The sequence below is a fragment of the Capricornis sumatraensis genome, chromosome 9 (genome assembly GCF_032405125.1).
Source record: "Capricornis sumatraensis isolate serow.1 chromosome 9, serow.2, whole genome shotgun sequence".
In the NCBI taxonomy this organism is placed as follows: Eukaryota; Metazoa; Chordata; class Mammalia; order Artiodactyla; family Bovidae; genus Capricornis; species Capricornis sumatraensis.
The window spans coordinates 12,765,730-12,784,316 of NC_091077.1; the positions used below are offsets into that span (position 1 = coordinate 12,765,730).

At 53.4% G+C, this 18,587-nt stretch overlaps 1 protein-coding gene across 3 annotated transcripts in view; it reads left to right on the forward strand.

The window, feature by feature from the left end:
• CACNA1A (calcium voltage-gated channel subunit alpha1 A) overlaps window positions 1-18,587 on the forward strand; it is a 248,549-nt gene that overhangs the window by 213,173 nt on the left and 16,789 nt on the right. The window contains exons 32-38 of one of the 3 annotated variants that reach the window (XM_068980960.1): window positions 2,635-2,640; window positions 7,456-7,572; window positions 7,934-7,999; window positions 8,174-8,289; window positions 10,264-10,414; window positions 13,958-14,085; window positions 16,309-16,405. In XM_068980960.1, coding sequence (XP_068837061.1) covers window positions 2,635-2,640; window positions 7,456-7,572; window positions 7,934-7,999; window positions 8,174-8,289; window positions 10,264-10,414; window positions 13,958-14,085; window positions 16,309-16,405 — 681 coding nt within the window. Of the gene's footprint in view, window positions 1-2,634; window positions 2,641-7,455; window positions 7,573-7,933; window positions 8,000-8,173; window positions 8,290-10,263; window positions 10,415-13,957; window positions 14,086-15,372; window positions 15,470-16,308; window positions 16,406-18,587 lie in introns of all 3 variants that reach the window. The other 2 variants (XM_068980958.1, XM_068980959.1) reach the window with 2 other exon arrangements.

Here is an 18,587-nt window from a genome sequence, read left to right on the forward strand (position 1 = left end):
ACCATCTTCTGGCTCATGGGCAGGAGGGAGCCACAGCCCTCAGGTTAATGGGGGGACACCTTTCCCAGGGCTTTAGGAGGGTCCCCAGGACATGTGTCTTCCTGTATCCCCAGGCCTGGCAAGTTCCCAGTGTGGGGGGTCTCTGGATGTCAGTGTGGTGGGCTGTGGGCCACATCGTCTTTCCCCCTTGTCTGGAAGATTCAGGGTCCCAGAGCTTCTGTCTCAGACCCCTTCCTTGGCTGTTTGCCAGTGAGCCCAGGCTTGAGGGCCCTTGGGAGGCTGGGGGGAGGGTAGGAGATCCTCGCAGAGGAAGCAAAAGGGCAAAGAATGTCAGAGCCAAGGGCCAGGGGTGGTATCAACCTTGTCATGTTAACAACAAAAATGAATAATAGGTGGCAAGAATCGTGCACTCGCTGCATGCCAGGCACTGTGCCAAGCGTTTTATGTGGATTAACTCGTGGTTCAGGTTGGGGGGTTGAACATATAAAAGAATCCCTTTTGTGGGTTCAACTGAAGGGATCTGAAAGCAGAGACCACTCACCGAGCAGAAGGGAAGGAGCCCAGTCACCATGGGGAGCTGTTGCCTGCCCAGGTGCTGAAGTCAGAGAGGGGCTACCTGGTAGAAACCGTGGACACAGAGGGACGGAGCACCCGCCAAAGGCAGGCCAAAGCAGGCACAGAGCATCAGCGGAAATACCCTCCCCTTCTCTCCTCCCACCCTCTATCTCCTGCCAGCCACTTCCACTGGCCAAACCCAGCCAGAAAGGAGCCAGGAGGCCGGAAAGCCAGGGCGACGCTCAGAACAGGCAGAGAAGAACAGAGAGTAGACCTGGGTGGGGTGAGGCCCAAGGAAGAGGGTGTTGCCCCATTTCACAGATGGGGAAGCAGATGTTCAATGCTCAGGAAAATGAGGGACACACCTGAGGGCCTGCAGCCAGGCCTGGTGACTCCTGAGGGCACACTGGTGTTCCCTGGGGTGTCCCTAACTGAGCCCCTGGCAGAAAGGGGTCATTTGGGCCCCTTTTCTGCCCTGTGAGCCTCGTAGAACTGGGAAGCTCCACCGAAGAGGCACCATTCTCTGACACATCCGCCAACACCCCCACCCAAGTGGTATTCTGGCCATAGTTCTTTGCCTTCAGCTCCAGTGAACCCAAAGTTCCCCCTTCCCTCATCTCAGCCCTGACACTTTCCTCTAGAGAGGCCATGCCCAGCTAGGGGCTATCCCCACTGGGGTACCTCCATCTGGCCACTGTCCTCTCCCTGGCAGAGAGCCAGAGCTTAGACCTCACTGTCTGTCTTAGGTTTTTAAGAGGTCTGGGCTCCTCCTGACAATCAAAAGTATCCTACCACCCACCCAAAGACAAGACAGCCTTGAACCAAAATCTCTCTGGATCAAGAGCTTAGAAGAGGTGACCCACCACCCCAGTAGGGCAGGTAGAGGAAGTTGATTGAAGCTCTAGTTACCAGTAAGAGATCTGTACGATTGGACCCCAGTGGCTTGTTCTCCCGACTACAAGATGAGGGAAGGAAGGATGGGGCATGGGATCCAATTCAGGAATGTCAAGACTATTGCAGTAGTCAAACAGCCCTCCCTACAAGCTGTTTGACCTTGGGTAACTTATATTACCTCTTCTCGTCCTGAATTTGGGACTGACCTTCAGAACCAACCTCATCAGACCCTTGCAAGCCTCACATTCACCCATGCATTCATAGAAGTGCAATTAGGCACCTGCTGCATGCCAGGCACCGGTAGAGGTGCCGAGGACAAAGCAAAACAGACAAGAATGCCTGCCCCCAGTGGGCTGACGCTCTAGGACAGGAGAGGGCAACTTTGAACAAATCAGACTGCTTGACGTAAAGTGCTTGGCACAGAACCAGCCAGGAATTAGTTCATGAATGGTGGTTATTATTATTGTTCTTGCTGTTATTACTGTGAATGAACTTGGGGTTGAGATCTGTTAGGCAGCACCCCAGCCCTGAATTCTAATCACTTGGTGGGAAAGATAGAGGGTGGGCATTTGGACCCTTTTACTTTTAGCAGGATAAACTCCCAACCTGGAGGCAGGGTGGGGATGGGGTGGGAGTGGGGGTGGGTGGTCACTCTACTGAGCAAAGAGCCCTCAGCAGCCCCTTTCTGCCTCCCAGGTAAGCCCACTAGGTCTGAAGGCAGAGTTCAGCCAGGCTGAGGCAGGGGGAGCCAGACCATTGGGAGGGCAAGTCCCCAGGGTTTGGGGGGAGGGGGAGAGGGTGTGAGGCCCATTGGGCCTCAGCTGCGCCCCCAAGTGGCTGGGGTGAGGTGGGTTTGCCCTGCGTGCGATGGATAATGACTGTGTTTCTTGTCTTGTCTCTTTTCATGCCTGCTCTTTAAACTGTATATTGGCACAACGCCGTCTGAAAAACTCATCCAATCAAAATGCACTATGAAATTCATTTGTTCATCCATGACGTGGTCTGTGTGTTCATACACCAATGACTATCTCCCAACCCACCACCACCACCCCCACTCCCCGCCCGGGAACCGAAACCCATTGGTTTTTTGGCACTGGTTACAAATCAACCTAAAAAACGCTGAACACGCCTCCCCAACTGCCCCCGCCCGCCCGCTCCCCCTCCATCTTCAACATCTGCATCTAGAATCCGGTTGGTCTTACTTCTTTCTGAAGTCTAAATGCCTTACATTAACTGTGAACGCATCTTCTCGCATCAGCATTGCATGTCACGCCCTGGGCTTTTTAAACTTGGATTGCCTGATGCACCCTCCTATCCCCTCTGGGTCTGTCTGTCGTTCTCTCCAAACCCTCCTGACTCCCCTCCTCCCCTCATTCCCACAGTCTCTCTTCCTCTGGTTTTTACTGGGTTTCTGAGTTGAGGTTTTCTCTTGGAGTTGGTTTGTGTCTTCTGCAAAGAAAAGGATGGGTTTGCCCCCAGGCAGCACCTCCCCTAGGACAGGCTGGCTGGCTGGGTCTCTGACTGCATTCCTTACACACAGCCCTGTACTCAGAGCCCTCAGCCACTCTCTCAGCGCTCCTGTCCCAGTTCAGCTCCACGGAGCCCCGGGGCCCCAGGAAATCTCCACCAGTTCCTCACCCCCGTTCCAAGCCCACGAGCTCTTCGGGCTTGAGGACCAGTGATGTGCATCTCCAAGTCTGATGGAAGAGATGTGAGGGACCTGCAGTGTGCGGGCAAAGAGGCTCAGGTGAGGCGGACACAAAAAAGCCAGGACTCGGGTCTGGCTGCTTCCAGATGGGCCAGCCAGCTGATGACCTCTCCTGGAGCCCTGAGATGCAGGGGCTCCTGTCCCCCTTCCCCCACCCAGACACGGTCCCTACACACACATGCTGTCTGCTCTTTCCTGTTCAGCCTCTGACTCTCCTCCTCTCTTTCTCCCTGTCTCCCTTTGTCGCTGTCTCTGTCTCTCTCTCTCTTTCCCTTTCTCGTTTTTGCTCTTGCAGTCTTCCTGTCTTGATTCTCCCCCACCCAACACACACACACACACACACACACACACACACACACACACTGTCCCTCCCTTCTGTTATATCCATCCACCCTGCACACACCCGCACCCCCACCCAGGATGCACCGTCTCCATCTCTCCCTCACCTCACTTATTCGGCTCCCTACATAACTGCACACTCCTCCCTCTGTTAAATCCCACCTGGGGACTTCCCTGGTGGTCCAGTGGCTAAGATTCCGTGCCCCCAGTGCAGGGGGCCTGAGTTCAGTCCCTAGTCAGGGAACTAAGATCCCACGTGCCACAACTGAAAGATCCCACAGGCTGCAGCTAAGAACTGGTGCAGCCAAACAAATAAATGAAAATAAGTATTTTTAAAAGAGAGAGAAGAAATCCCGCCTGCCTCTGCCCCTCCCCCACCCTCCCCTGAGCCCCTTTGAAGGATGCCCCTGAATGGCATCTTTGCACCAGGATCTCTTCTCCCCTGCTAGTTAGCCACACATAAGCACTCACCCACTAGACACTTAGTGAACCCCAAGTCAGTGCCCCAGATGGGGGGTGGGATAGAGGCAGACACCATCGCTGCCCCCTCCCCCACTGCATCACCTACAGTCGGGTGGTGGGGGAGGAGGGTCGGCATTGGTCAAATAAGCCCCGAAACACACTTGAAATTTAACTGTGTTGCACACTGAAGTATAAGGAGTGTTAACAAGGTGGAGAGGGGGAGAAAAGGGCATTGGAGGCCCAGGATAGCACATGCAAAGGTCCTGGGGCAGATGAGAGCATGCAGGGGACAGGGTCTTCAAGTGAAAGGCTGTGGCTGGAGCAAAGAGTGGAGGAAGGCTGACCTAGAACAAGTGAAGAGGTCAGAAGGGGACAGGACTCCGGGCCTTGTTGTGGGGGTCTGGGAGGATCTGGAGCAGAGGAAGTGTGATAGGAAGTGTGGTTACACCAGACGCTGCAGCTGCAGAGCCGGCAGTAGGCAGGCAGGGGGCGGGGCTGGAAGTGAGCACCAGGAATCCCGGTGAGAGATGACATCGAAAGAGGGAGGGCAAAGTGGGAGGACTGGCCATCTGAGCAGGGGCCTTTCCAGGACCTGGAGATGGGTCGGGTCTGGGCTGGAGGTAGACAGAGACACCTGGAGGGTTTGAGTCTGGCTTGAACCATGAGACAGAAGTTAGGGAATGCCAGGAAAGGGTCAGGTAATGGGAAGAGCACGAGTATGGCACAGTAGGCTTGACGCGCACCCGGGAAGAAGTCAGGTAGGCAGGTGGTTATGGGATCTGGAGTCCAGAGGCAAGATCTGGGCTGGAGATGGGGTCTTCAAGTGGCAGGATTTCTCTGGAGCCCTGAGGTCAGTGGTTCCCACGTCCTTCTAAGCACTCACATCCCCTGCACACAGCAAGCCTTCCAGGGCCCGGATCCCTCCCCTTCAGCCTAGAACCAGGAAGCACTAGGCAGGGTTGGAGGAGAGGACTGTTCCTTCGCGGCTGTGGACAGAAAGATGGAACTAGGAAGAAGGAAGTCAGAAGTTCTGCAGGTACTTGAAGGACTCTACGCAGACCCAGGGGGAGATGGAAGGATGGATGAGGGCAGACTAGAAACTTCCCCTGCCCTGTCACCCGGACCTCTTTCACCTCTACCCCCTACCGACCCCACCCCACCCCACCCCGGCCCCGTGTATCTCCTCTCTCCCTGGCTCAGAGAAGGGCAGCATGCTCTCTGCACGCATCCCGTGCAAAGCCCCCTTGCTTCTCCTGCATGGTGGCAGCTCCCACCCCCTGCTCTGCCCCGAGCCCCCAGAGGCTGCTTCCAGGGCCTGTCTGCCTTTGCATGAATCCACATGTTATGCCCCGCCCCATGAAGGGATGGCTCGTACTCTGGGGGGTGGGTGGGAGGGGACTGGGGACACCTGGGCCATTGGCCCTGGTCCCAAATGGGTGGCCGAGCAGGGCTGGGAGTCAGGTCCACAGGGCACGGAGGGTGACAGTCAGGCTGGGTTGGGAGGGTTTATTTGAGGCACTCAAGACATTCTCATTGTGGTTGGGCCCACTGTGGTCAGGGTAGGAGCCCCACACCTCTCCTCCATCCTAAATGTCTACCTAAGGGTCAACTGATATGTTCCAGAGAGCATCCTAGACTTTTCTGGCAAACCCAGAGGCCTCTTGCCATCTTCAGAAATTCCTTGAACCACCCCTCCCATTCCTGCCTCTCATCTCCCAGGCCAGAGTTAGCTAGATCCAGTGTCTGGGAAACCCCCAAGAAGCACTAGACAGATTGCCCATACAATTCATTGTCCAAACTTTTGAGGCCAAAAGGGTCGCTGTGACTCTGGGGGCAACCTGAAGGACCACCCCTCTGCCATTTGTGGGGTGAGGGCTAGGCCAGTTTTAACACTGCCACATGGCCTCATCTAGAGCTTCTCCAAGTCCCCTGGTGGCCCCTCTGCTTCCAACCCACTGATCAGTAGTGGTTTCTGGCCCTGCCTGAAATGCCTCATAACCACAAATGCCTCTGGTCCCCAAGCAGATATCAGAAGCCAGGAAACCAGTTCCATTTCTAGGATGCAGGAACCTTGGTGAACTGGAGGACACGTGGCCTGCTTCAAGGCAGGTGGCCACATCTGAGCCTCAAGTGATTGCTACCAGCAGATGCAGCCTCAGGGTGGCCCAAAAGGCAGATTTGAGGGCGAAAATCTGACTTTAATGGGCAACTATTTTTAATTTCTAAAAGAAAACTCCTTGGGCCCAACAATAAGCTTCCTTGGCCAGATTTGGTCCACGCGTGACTTCCAGTCTCTGGTACCCCAACAGCGCCCCCTGAAGCCCCAGCAGGCAAGCCCCTGGACAGTCACGTGGGAACCATCTAGTCACCGAGACCCAGCGGCCCTGTCTCCCCACCCCACCCCCAGCCCCACCCGGGGTTCTGGCTCGGGAGGGAGAAACTAGAGGCCGTGACCAGACAGGGGCCTTTGAGCAGAGGCAGGGTCCACCCAGGGAGGTCCTGGGGGCAGGGACAGCCTCACCTCCCGGCCCCCAGCACCGGCCCCTCGGTGGACTTGGGCTGACGGCGAGCTCACCCACCCACGGGCGCTGCGTACTTCCTGCTTCCCGCAGGCCTGGTCCCGTGCTACTCCGCCCAGTCCCAGAAGCTGAGAAGCCATCCCTGAGAGGGGGGAAAGGGCCCCAAATGCATCTTCTCCGACTCAGCGGGCAGCGAGGACTCGCCCTGCAGCCGAACAGCCCCAGCTCCCTCCCGTCCTCCCCATTCCCGCTCGCCAAGGGGGTAAGAAAAGATGCTCTTCCGCTTCTCCGATTGGCTCAAGCAGCTGCTCCTCTTGGCCGTGGGGTGAGGTCAGGGCGGGCAGGAGCGGGTGGGCAGCTCGGCAGGGCAGGGTGCCCGGTGAGTCCCACGACAGATGCATTTCTGGCCCGGAGCATAACATGCCCTCGGAACCCGCACATGTCCACCAGGCCTGAGCGTGCTGGCTGCCCCCACCCCGCCCTGGTGTTTGTGCATCGTACACGTGTGATGGATTCGGCAACTTGACCCGCTTGTGTCCTCTCGTCTCAGTGCATTTGGTTGTTGGGAGAAACAAAAACCATCTCGATTTTGTTCCTGATTGGATGATTCGGATATATTTTCTTTCCTTGTTCCTTTGCTATTTCTTCCCCACCGCACCCACCCCCATTCCTTTCTCGTCCCTCCCTTTTCTTTCCTTTCCCCTTTGCGGGTGGGGCTGGCAGGGAGGGCTTATGCTTTTGAGTGGATGCCTTTTCCTCCCTCTCCGCCTTTCTCCTCCCCATCCCCTACTTCATTTTTTTGAGTTTTTTTCCTCGGCACCATTGCACTAATAGTGCTTTCCTTCCTCTCCCTCCTTATTTGGGGTCTGGCTTGCTTTTTCCTGTTGGTTGGCTTCATGTAGGGGCCTCTGTGAGTGGTGACAGCTCTGAGCCCCTGGGGGTGGGTGAATGGTCACCCCTCTTTCTCCATCTCCCCAGAATAACTTCATCAACTTGAGCTTCCTCCGCCTCTTCCGAGCTGCCCGGCTCATCAAACTCCTCCGTCAGGGTTACACCATCCGAATTCTTCTCTGGACCTTTGTGCAGTCCTTCAAGGTGAGCCCCTGCCCCTGCCCCTGCCAGGCTAAGAAGGAAAATCAGGATCTCTCCCCCACCCTCACCCCCCCCCTGCCTACTCTGGTTGAATCTAGAAATCATGTGGAAATGCCTTTATTAATATCATATACCTTACTGGGAATGTGTTATATGCAGGACTCTTTTCTAACTTCCTGCCCCCGGTATGTCTTGAGGGCTCCAAAGGGAATCTCCCAGAGCCACCAAAGATGCCCACCATCCCTGGCACCACTGGCAGCATGCGGCCACCCAACCTGCAGGGGTTGAGCACTGGGACCAGTGAGGGAAACAGCATGGGTAAGGGGCGCCCAGCACTATTCTTCATTGCCTTCCTTCCCACCAGGCCCTGCCCTATGTCTGTCTACTGATTGCCATGCTTTTTTTCATCTACGCCATCATTGGGATGCAGGTGAGTGCCAGCCCCCGAATGTTCTGTAAACACTCCCAAGGAGGGCCACCCCGCTTAGGTAGGGGTGGGTTAGGGGAGCCCATTTCAGAGAGGCATCACTGTAGGTTAAGTGGAGTTTTTCTGAAGCTTCTGGCACCCATTGCCACCCCTAGTCATCACTATCTAATTCCCCAGGTGTTTGGCAACATCGGCATCGACGTGGAGGACGAGGACAGTGATGAAGATGAATTCCAAATCACTGAGCACAATAACTTCCGGACCTTCTTCCAGGCCCTCATGCTTCTCTTCCGGTGAGGCAGGGGCACGCTTTTATCCTTCTCTTCCGGTGGTGGGCGTGTCCTCGTCTTTCTCTTCCGGTGGGGGTGTGCCCTCCTCCTTCTGTTCCAGTGAGGTTGGGGGTGGGTGTGGAGTGGCCCAAGGACCCTAACAGGGCAGAAGCTGAAAGCCCTGAGATGCAAGCATGAAGGCATTTTTCAGGGATTATCTCATAGAATCTTCTTGAGCATCCTGTCAAGGGATTCTTGGCAACTGCACGTGACAGATGAGGAAACAGTCTTACAGATTCTGAATAGACTGCTGAGGCTTGATTCTTAATTCTGATTGCACTTAGGGCTCCTTCATTCATCAGAGGTTTATTGAGCACTTGGTTTTATTTACTGTTGTAAATACTGAGAACAAAACAGAGACAACATTCTCTGCCCTCTGGATGCTTATATTTCCATAGGGGAGGCAGACAATCAGTAATCTAATTATAGAAGGCAGGAGGAGAAGGAGAAGACAGTGGATGAGATGGTTGGATGGCATCACCAACTCGATGGACATGAGTTTGAGCAAGCTCAAGAGAGAGTTGGTGATGGACAGGGAGGCCTGGTGTGCTACAGTCCATGGGGTCACAAAGAGTCAGACATGACTGAGCGAGTGAACTGAACTGAATTATAAAGGATATTATGAGGGAAAGAGAATATTATAAGATTAAGAGGGAAAAGGAGGCATGAGAAAACAAGTAATGTATGATTGCACTTATATGAAGTACCCAAAGTGGGCAAATTCATAGGGAAAAAACTATTCAATATCAATATTGTCAGGGGCTGGGGAAGAGGAGCAGTGTAGTGTTTAATGGGATATAAGTTTTCAGCTTGGGATGATAAGATGGTTCTGGAGATGGGTAGTGCTAATGGTTGCACAGCATTCTAAACGTGCTTCAGTTCATTCAGTCACTCAGTCCTGTCTGACTTTTTGCAACCCCATGGACTTCAGCACGCTGGGCTTCCCTGTCTGTCCCCAACTCCCAGAGCTTGCTCAAACTCTTGTCCATCGAGTGGGTGATGCCCTCCAACCATCTCATTCTCTGTTGCCGCCTTCTCCTCCTGCCTTCAATCTTTCCCATCATCAGGGTCTTTTCCAGTGAGTCAGTTCTTCACATCAGGTGGCCATAGTATTGGAGTTTCAGCTTCAGCATCAATCCTTCCAATGAATATTCAGGACTGATTTCCTTTAGGATGGACTGGTTTGATCTCCTTTCAGTCCAAGGGACTCTCAAGAGTCTTTCCAACATCACAGACTCTCAGTCTTCTCCAACACCACCCAGTTCAAAAGCATCAGTTCTTCCACATTCAGCTAAATGTGCTTATTACCATTGAGTTATACACTTAAATGTTTAAGACTATAATATTTATGTATATTTTGTCACAAGTATTTTCTCATTTAATAACAAAAAGAAAGAAATGGAGGGATAATAGGTCTTGCCTCCCTTGAGGGAGACGATATTTGAACAAAATAGTTGAGGAAGGGAGCCATGTGGCTATCTGGGGAAGGGCAGTTCAGGTGGAGGGCATGATACGTGCAAAGGTTCTGAGGCAGGAGCACAGCTGTCATGTTGGAGGACAAGGAACCCAAGGTTACTCTGGAGCAGAGTAACCTAGGGAGAAAGAAATAAGAAATGACAGTCACCTAGAGAGAGGGAAGTTTCTAAAACATACCTGTGTCTCCAAGCCAGGTCACTTTAATACCAAGTCTGTGGGAGTGGGGGGCATTGGCATCAGCATTTTTAAAAAACATTCTCCTTGGGCTTTAATGCACAGCCAAGCATGAGAACTCCCCCCCTCTCTAGGCTCAAAGAGGAAAAATGTGACTGGGACTCAAACCCACATCAGCCCAGCTCCAGAGCTTAAGAGTTTAACCTTAGCGCCCTGCCTCCCTGGGAGTGGGTGTTGGTTGCCCAGGGTTGCATACCCAGGTCACTGATGCCCCCTCTCTCCCCTCAGGAGTGCCACTGGGGAGGCTTGGCACAACATCATGCTTTCCTGCCTCAGCGGGAAGCCCTGTGATAAGAACTCTGGCATCCTGACTCACGAATGCGGCAATGAATTTGCCTATTTTTACTTCGTTTCCTTCATCTTCCTCTGCTCATTTCTGGTGAGTCCGTGGACATATGTAGGAAAGCTTCCTAGACCCCAGAGATGTGAATTCTCTGGAATGTGGCTGTCACACACTTTTTACCTCCAAGACTTCTCTGGACCAGTCCATGATTAGGTTAACCAGGGTTTCTCACCCATGACACTCGTGACATTGGGGGCTGGATCATTGTCCGATGAAAGTTGTTCTGTGCCTGCTCGCATCCCTGGCCTCGGTCCGCTAGGTGACAGTAGCTCATGCCCCATCACGCTCCCATCCGTGACAACCAAAGATGTCTCCAGACATTACCAAGTGTCCCCTGAAGGAGGGAGCAGAATCTCCCCCTTTTTTGACCTGCTGTGTATGCTGAGAGAAAAACTAATGGAGCTCAGAGCTTTCCCCAGGTCCCGTCTAGGTGAGCTGTAGGGGACTCCCACCTGCCCTCTGAAAGGCGTGTGCCTTCCTCTGCATGATCAGGAGGCAGGAAAGAGTCAGCCACGTGAACGTTCTCAGGAGGCTGTGGGCTTTGCAAAAAAATTGAAAAGTTTTCACTAGTAAAAGATGAATTTGTTAAAAGGAGGAATCTCCTCAGACCTGAGAATATAACTCACTGTAAGACTGCAAAAACGAACCAGGAATGAAAAAATATATATCAGGAACCTCCATCCTGTTCTGTCGTTCTCTCAGCAAATCTTTTTTGTTTTCCACTCTTCCTGGAATGGTTTGAGCACAGTCAGAAGAACTGAAACTATCTAGGTATTTCAGGCAGAGGGGATTTAATATAGGGATTGGCTACCCAGGGTTGAAAGGGCAAACAGACAACGCTGAAGTGACCAGGGATTAACTGCAGCAGGAAGGCCAGGGCTGGGGTATTAAAAGGAAAGGAGGGTGTTGACAGCCAGCTCAGCCACCACAGGCATCCCTGCCCTGGCACCCTAGCTGTATGCTGCCCCTGAACAAGACAACGTTCCATGGCTGCTGTCACAAAGAACCACAAACTTGATGGCTGAAAACAACAAAAATCTATCCTGCCACAGTTCTGGAGGCTAGAAGCCTGGCCGTGGTGCTGGCAGGGCCATGATCCCTCCAGAGCAGTTAGGAGAGGGTCCTTCTTGGCCCCTTGCAGCTTCTGATGGCCACAGGTGCTCCTTGACTTGAGGCAGCATCTCCCCCTCACTGGCTGTCTCCTCACACGGTCGTCTTCATGTGTCTGTGTCCAGACTTCCCTCTTATGAGGACAGCAGTCATACGGAATTTAGCCCACCCTGATCCAGTGTGACGATGAGAGTACAGAGACCATTTTTTCCAAGTAAAGTCACATTCGCAGCAACTGGGGGCCAGGATTTGAATGGATCTCGTGGGGACACAGTTCAGTCCACAACACAGAGCCACGTGGGAAGCAGAAGGAGTCTCCTCTCCTCCTAGTCTCTCCTCCCCAGATTGGCCTCCCTCCCACCCGTAGCTCCTGCTGGCAGGATGTAAGCTGCCCAAGGAGTATGGGAGCTATTGTTTTCAGACCTCAGCCCAAGCACCAGTATCTCTCAGCAAAAGCCCAACATATCTCAGACCAGCAGCCTCACATTGAGATACTTGCAGCCTAGGTCTCAAAGCATCCCCCACCCACCCTGAGCCCAGTGTCAACAGCCATTGACCTAGATGGTCCACTGTTGTCTGGTTGCCAAGTTGTGTCCAAGCTCCTCTGTCCATGGGATTTCCCAGACAAGAATACTGGAATGGATTGCCATTTCCTTCTCCAGGGGATCTTCCCGACACGGGAATCAAACCCACGTCTCAGCATTGGCAGGCGATTTCTTTACCACTGAGCTTCCAGGGCCCACAAGGACCATTGCCCAGTGTCAAATTCCCAAAAGAGAGTCTGAATGGGACATCCTAGCTCCTGGTCAAATAGCCACCATTGTCTTAGTAGCTGTGGGTTCATATGGAGACACATTCATACTACAGCCCATCTGGGAAGGGCAGGCACCCTGGAAGACATCTACTACACTTGACCATCAGCCCCTAAGAGGCAGGAGTTTTTGTTTTGTTCATTGCTGCATCCCCAACACCTGGACAGGGACTGGCACACAGTAGGTACTCAAATAGTGTCATGAAATGATGAACTGAAGTTAGGGACACCTAGAAATACAGCTTATTTAGTAAGCACCTACTACGTTTACATCTGCACATTTGCTTAATACCTACTATGCGCCAGGCCTTATGCTAGGTACTGGGGATATAAGGAGAGAACACGTTTCTGTCAGTTTGCAGGGGTGCTGAGCAGACAAGTCAGCAGACAGTAGCAGTATAATCTGATATGTGGTTTGATAGGGAAGGCAGAGTGAGAGAAGGAAGATTTCTCCCCCTGAGGGACACTCAGGGATGGTGAGCAGGACTTAGACCACATATTGATCAAATTGCTTGCATATAGGGACTTCCCTTGTAGTCCAGTGGTTAAGACTTCACCTCTGTAATGCAGGGGATGCAGGTTCAATCCCTGGTCAGGGAACTGCGATCCCTCATGCCTTGCAGCCAAAGTTCCAAAACATAAATCAGAAGCAATATTGTAACAAATTCACTAAAGACTTTTAAATGGTCCTCATCAAAAAAAAAAAAAAAAAAAACTTTAAAATTGGCTGCAAGTAACAGAAATTCAACTGAAACTGATGTAAGTGAAATACACAGTTCACTAACTTATACTGCTGGAAAGTCCAGATGAGGCTGGGTCCGGGCAATAGCAGACCCTGTCCTCTTTGCTGTTTTCCTCCACACTGGCTTTATTCTCGGACTTTCTCCCTGTGGAGGGAAGATGGCTGCCAGAGTGCCTGCAAAAATCCCAAGGAAGTCTCCCATTCGCTAGTCTGGGTCACATGCCCCTCCCTAAGCAATCACAAGCCTGGGTTATGTGAGCACCACCTACGAAGCCAGCCACATCCAACAACAGCATATAAGTATAAAGCGGGGGCGGGCTCCCCAGATGCTATTACTGAAAAGGAGAAAAAGGATGTCCACGGAGGGAGCAACATCTACAAAGGGCTGGAGGCAAGACTGATGCGAGCTCCCTACGTTCTAAAGGCTAGAAGAGCATGTGACAGGCTGCCACAAGATGTAGATGAAGGCAGGGAGATGCGTCCATCCATCCATCCAACTAATATTTGCTGAGTAATTACTTTATGCTGGGGATGGAGACATGATAAGGTTCTGGTCCATGGAGTATGCATTTTCGTCTTGTTGGGGGTCAGGTGTGGGAGGATTTGGGGTCATGGCGGTCCCCTTGGTGTTGGCTCCTATGTCACATAACCTCTCCACCTCTCTCTCCAACTGTATCAATCTTGGTCTCTTTCTCTGCCTCTGTCTTTGACTCTCTCCCCCATCTCCATTTCTCCATATCTGTTTCTGGGCTCCGTCTGTGAGCACGTGTCTTTCCTCTATCTCCCCCCATCTCTCTCTCTGACTTCCTTTTCCCATTTTTATCTCCCTCCCTCTCTCCCTCTGGGCCTCTGTGTATATGTGTTTGGATGTGTCTCGCTCTCCCCAACCCCATCTTGGCCCCTGGGGTCCCCACAGATGCTGAATCTTTTTGTTGCCGTCATCATGGACAACTTTGAGTACCTCACCCGAGATTCCTCCATCCTGGGTCCCCACCACCTGGATGAGTACGTGCGTGTCTGGGCCGAGTATGACCCTGCAGCGTGGTAAGCAGTCACCCCAAATCCTCCAACCACATCACCCACCTTTCTCTGGTACTGGGGCATAGTCTAGGTCAGGCTCCAGACCTGAGGCTGTTGTCTCCCTGGGAAGCTAGCAGGGATTTCAGTAGGATCAGTCGAACGAAAAGAGATAAGAATCAGTACCCTTGCACATCCTGGGTTAAATGATTTGGGTACCACCGCTGCCCACACCCGAGGCTTTCTGGGAAATGAAGGAGAGACTCCACCATGAGTTCATCTCCTGTGAGTCTCTCCTGTCCCTGACTGTGAGGCCTCCGGATGGTGAGAACAAGTTAACTAGGCCCCAGGAAGGAAGCCAGAGGCCTCTCAGCCTCAGTTCTCCTGGGAGTATGGGGAGAAGGGCTGGTTTAGTTCCCTTGGGAGACAGAATTAGCTACAAGATCAGAGTGGCAGAACCTAGCTCCCACTGGGATTCCAGGACCCTGGAACATGACATCACACAAGGCCAGGGGAGAGAACACAGAGCCTTGGTGGTCCTTGTATGTTCATGATCATGAAGGGAGTAAGCTCTCCCATCTCCATGAGCAGGGGAGTGCCCCCTCCTAGTTGGCAGGTGACGGTTCCCAAGAGTGATCTCCACCCTGCTCAAGTGTACTGAGTACCTTCTCAGCACCAAGCCCTTGCCGGACACTCAGATGTGCCAGGCTGATGCTCAGAGCCCAGCAACCACAGACAAGATTCTAGTTCAGGCTGAGCTTGGGGGCTAAGAAAGAGTTAATTAGAGGCCCTCAGCAGCCTGAGCACTGGAGGGAAGGCCTCATGAGGAAGGCAGGGAAGGACCAATCCTTGCCACTTTTACAGCCCCAGACAAGTCTTCCATGAGACCAAGAGGCTGGGGTGAGCCACGGGGCTGGGGCTTGACGTTCAGCTGGTTCCTAACTCTTCCTCTTTTGATTTTAGGTCACAGCAGTTGGATGCTGTCCCCCTGTCCTCTATGCCACGAACCCCCCCATCCCCCAGTGTAGCCATGTAGATTCTGGAGGAGGGAGATACAGAAAGCCCTGGGGGAGGTTCTCCCAGCCCAGCGTTCCCAGCCCACTCCACACAAAACCCTCTGCCCACCCCTCACCCCCAGGGTCTGCAAGTGTCTGGGCCCATCTCAGGGACCTGTATGCATCCTATGTCTCCCTTACTCCTTCAAGCCAGGGGGTTCCCAGGCCCTGGTATCGTGACCTCACTTATGAGCACGGGGAGCCAATGTGATGCAGCTTGACCCCATGCCTCCACTAATCCCCTCTCTTCTCCTTTCAGCGGTCGGATTCATTATAAGGATATGTACAGTTTATTGCGCGTAATATCTCCCCCTCTCGGCTTAGGCAAGAAATGTCCTCATAGGGTTGCTTGCAAGGTTTGATTTCCACTAAAACCTGCTAGCATCCATGGAATGAGTGTGGCTTGGGGTTCTTCAATATATATATTTCATATATATATATAATCTAAAAAACAGAGCCATCTCTCTCTTTTGCATTAAACTAGAAAACTCTCTTAGCCAACAGAATGCAGTCACGTAGACTTGATGAAGCATGGAACGTTTATCTCTCCGTTCCCTTCAGCCATTTCTGCTTGCTCTTAGCTGAAGCTGCCCATCCCGGGGTCTCAACGGCACCCCAAAATCAGACACATCCGAGGGGACCGTAACTTTGCATTGACCCCCCCCCCCACCATCTCCTCCACTCTCTCCCTCTCCACCCTTTGCCTCCCGAAGCCCCCAGCCCTTCTCCCACTGTCGTGGCCCCTCTTCCCCATCTAGGCCCCCTCAGAGACCAGCCTCAGCCAAACCAGAGAACTTGACCCAGTTTTTTAAATGACACCAAACCAAAGAATTGCTCCAGACCCTTCTGAGTGAGAAGCACCCCCTGCCCCCCACCTTGCCCATTCTATCCACATTCCACCAGAACTAGAGCTCAGAGTCAAAAGTGAATCTGACTTTTCTCTTTTCTCTCTCTCTCCCTGCTCATAAGCAGTGAAATAATATTTTTTAACTACCTCTCCCATTTTTTTCTCCTCTTTTTTATTTATTTGAAACACCTCTTTTATTGTTCTCTGCATCTTTCTCTCTCTATTTTTTCGGCTCGTGTGATTTTTTTTTCCCTTTGGTTTTTCCCCTTCCTTTTCTTCCCCTCCCTCCACCCACCCTTCCTTTGGTTCTCCGTTCCCACCTCCATTTTTTGTTTTCGGTGCTGCCAGGGGCCGCATGCCTTACCCGGACATGTATCAGATGCTGAGACACATGTCTCCGCCCCTGGGTCTGGGGAAGAAGTGTCCGGCCAGAGTGGCTTACAAGGTAGTTTAACCCTTGCCAACCACCGACGTCCAGGCACTGGGGATTTTTCAGTGCTGACCAGGAACAGCCAGCCGAGTCTCTTTTTCCAGCGTTACTCTTCTTTTTTTTCCTTTTTCTTTTTTTCTTTTTTTCCCCTTTCCTCCTCAAGTAAATGGATCCTGACCGTCCCTTGATTCTAAGCAGTTTCCTGTGTCCGTCCTTTCCGATCAGTGTGTCTTGGTGTTTTGAGACTCTCTTATGGCCAACATGCCGGGGTGGGGAGGGGGGGGAGCCCCCAAGTCCCCTTGCACCTGGTCCCCCAGGAACCAAATTGGACACAAACACTTTGAGAGGTGGTATTGCCACTGAGCCCAGAGTGGCCCCCATTGCCCAGACCTGGGCAGGCACCTTGCAGAGAGGGGCTTGGACCCCACCTTTTATATCTCAAGCCCCCAGGTCTCATGGTCCCCTGTACACAGCTGAAGCTGATCTCTGACCTAGGGCCTTGGGGCATCTGAGACTTTCCGGGGAGCACCCAGAGCCTCTCCCCTCTTCCTTGCCCGCTGGAGTTGCTTCCCCAGTCTTCTGTCCCTAAGCCACCCATCTCCCCCCAAGACACCCCAACATGCCTCTCCATTGTTCCAGAGTGGGCAGGCGGGCCGCAGCTGGACCCCTGGACCGTGGCACCCTGACGCAGGCCATGCACGCTGCCTTGGCGGGGGCCTGGGGCGGGCAGGCACCATGGCCGACCTGGGGGGTGGTGCATGCTGGCTGAAGGAGCCGCCAGGCGGCTGGGCCGGGCCACCCCTCTAGACCCCTGTCCTGGAATCTCCCTTGGCACCCAAGGACAGATGCTCTGTCCCCCACAACTCATCCACACGAAGTTCAGGGGATGACTTTGACAGTCAACCCCTCCAAAAAGTATGGTCCCATCATTCTGTTCTCCTATCCCACCTTGGCCGCCGCTGTGTCTGAGAATCTTTCCTCCCCTTCTGTGCACCTCACTTCCTTCTGTGTCATGTAACCACCTCCCCACATCCTTACTCCTCCTCCTCCCCCTGGGCACCCCTCCTTCCCCCACCAGCCCTCCCTGCACCGGTCCCTTTTCTGCTTGTCCTGTTGTCCATCTCTCAATCTCTGTTTGGCTGAGTGTCAGTGTGTGTGTGTGAGCGTGTGCAAGAGAGAGGAGAGTGCCCTCTCCTTCTTGGTCTCTGTGCAGGGCCACCACGGGTTCATAAGCACCTTGGTGCCAATTTGAAACAAGCGTCCTTTCCACAGAACACTCTGTCTGTGGGGAACATATTGGAATCCACCCATGTGGGGACCACCCGATACTTTTCCACTGTCAGCTGGGAAGGTGTCATTTAAACATGAATCCATGATTTCTGAGACGGGGAGCCGTTTGTGCAGTGCACCGCTGTGCACAGTGGCCCAGTGTGTTTCTCTGTCTACCGCCTCCCTCGCCACCCTGCCCCCACCCACCTTTTGTCTTCTGCTCTGAGTTTGCCATTCCCATCCCCGTCTCCAACTCTGTGCTTCCCCGTGTCTGCTCTGGTGGACATCAATCTTCATCTCCATGCCACCTCGTCCTGGGCTGGTGCACACCAGCCCAGCGTCTTCTCCCATGCCACCAAGCATGGGGGACAGAGCCCCTGCCTGGGATACAGGGAATTTTTTCTTCCCTGGGCCATGGGAACACCCTCTCAACCCCTTCCCCATGCCATCGCACAAAAAGCCAAGACCCGGACATGCCCCTGAGATACACTTTCCACGGAGCTATGAATGAGTCTCGAGATTCCGTCTGCATGCGCCCCCGTCCGCCGTTCTATGTGTCATGGCCTCACTGCATGTCTGAGAGGGGCCCGCCCCATCTGTAGTCGGGGAGCCGCCTGCCTGCCGCTTCTCGGAGGAATGATGTGGTCTGTGCCCATCTGGTCTGGTCTGGGCCGAGCCAGGGGGTGGGGGTGGGGAGCCGGCGGCCCTCCCAGCGGCTGTGGCCGTGGACCCCTCTGCCTGGCTGCTGCATGTCTGCTGCGATCTGGCTTGTGCTCTTCTTCTTTGGGGTCAGAATGGAACGGAGCTGTCCAGAAGAACTCTGGGGCAGGGCAAGGATCCGGGCCAACCCTGGAAATGCCACTTCTAGGGTCCAGTAGGCGGGTGAGGAACGGGCAGCATAGGCGAGTCCCCAGTGCGCCCCCTACGG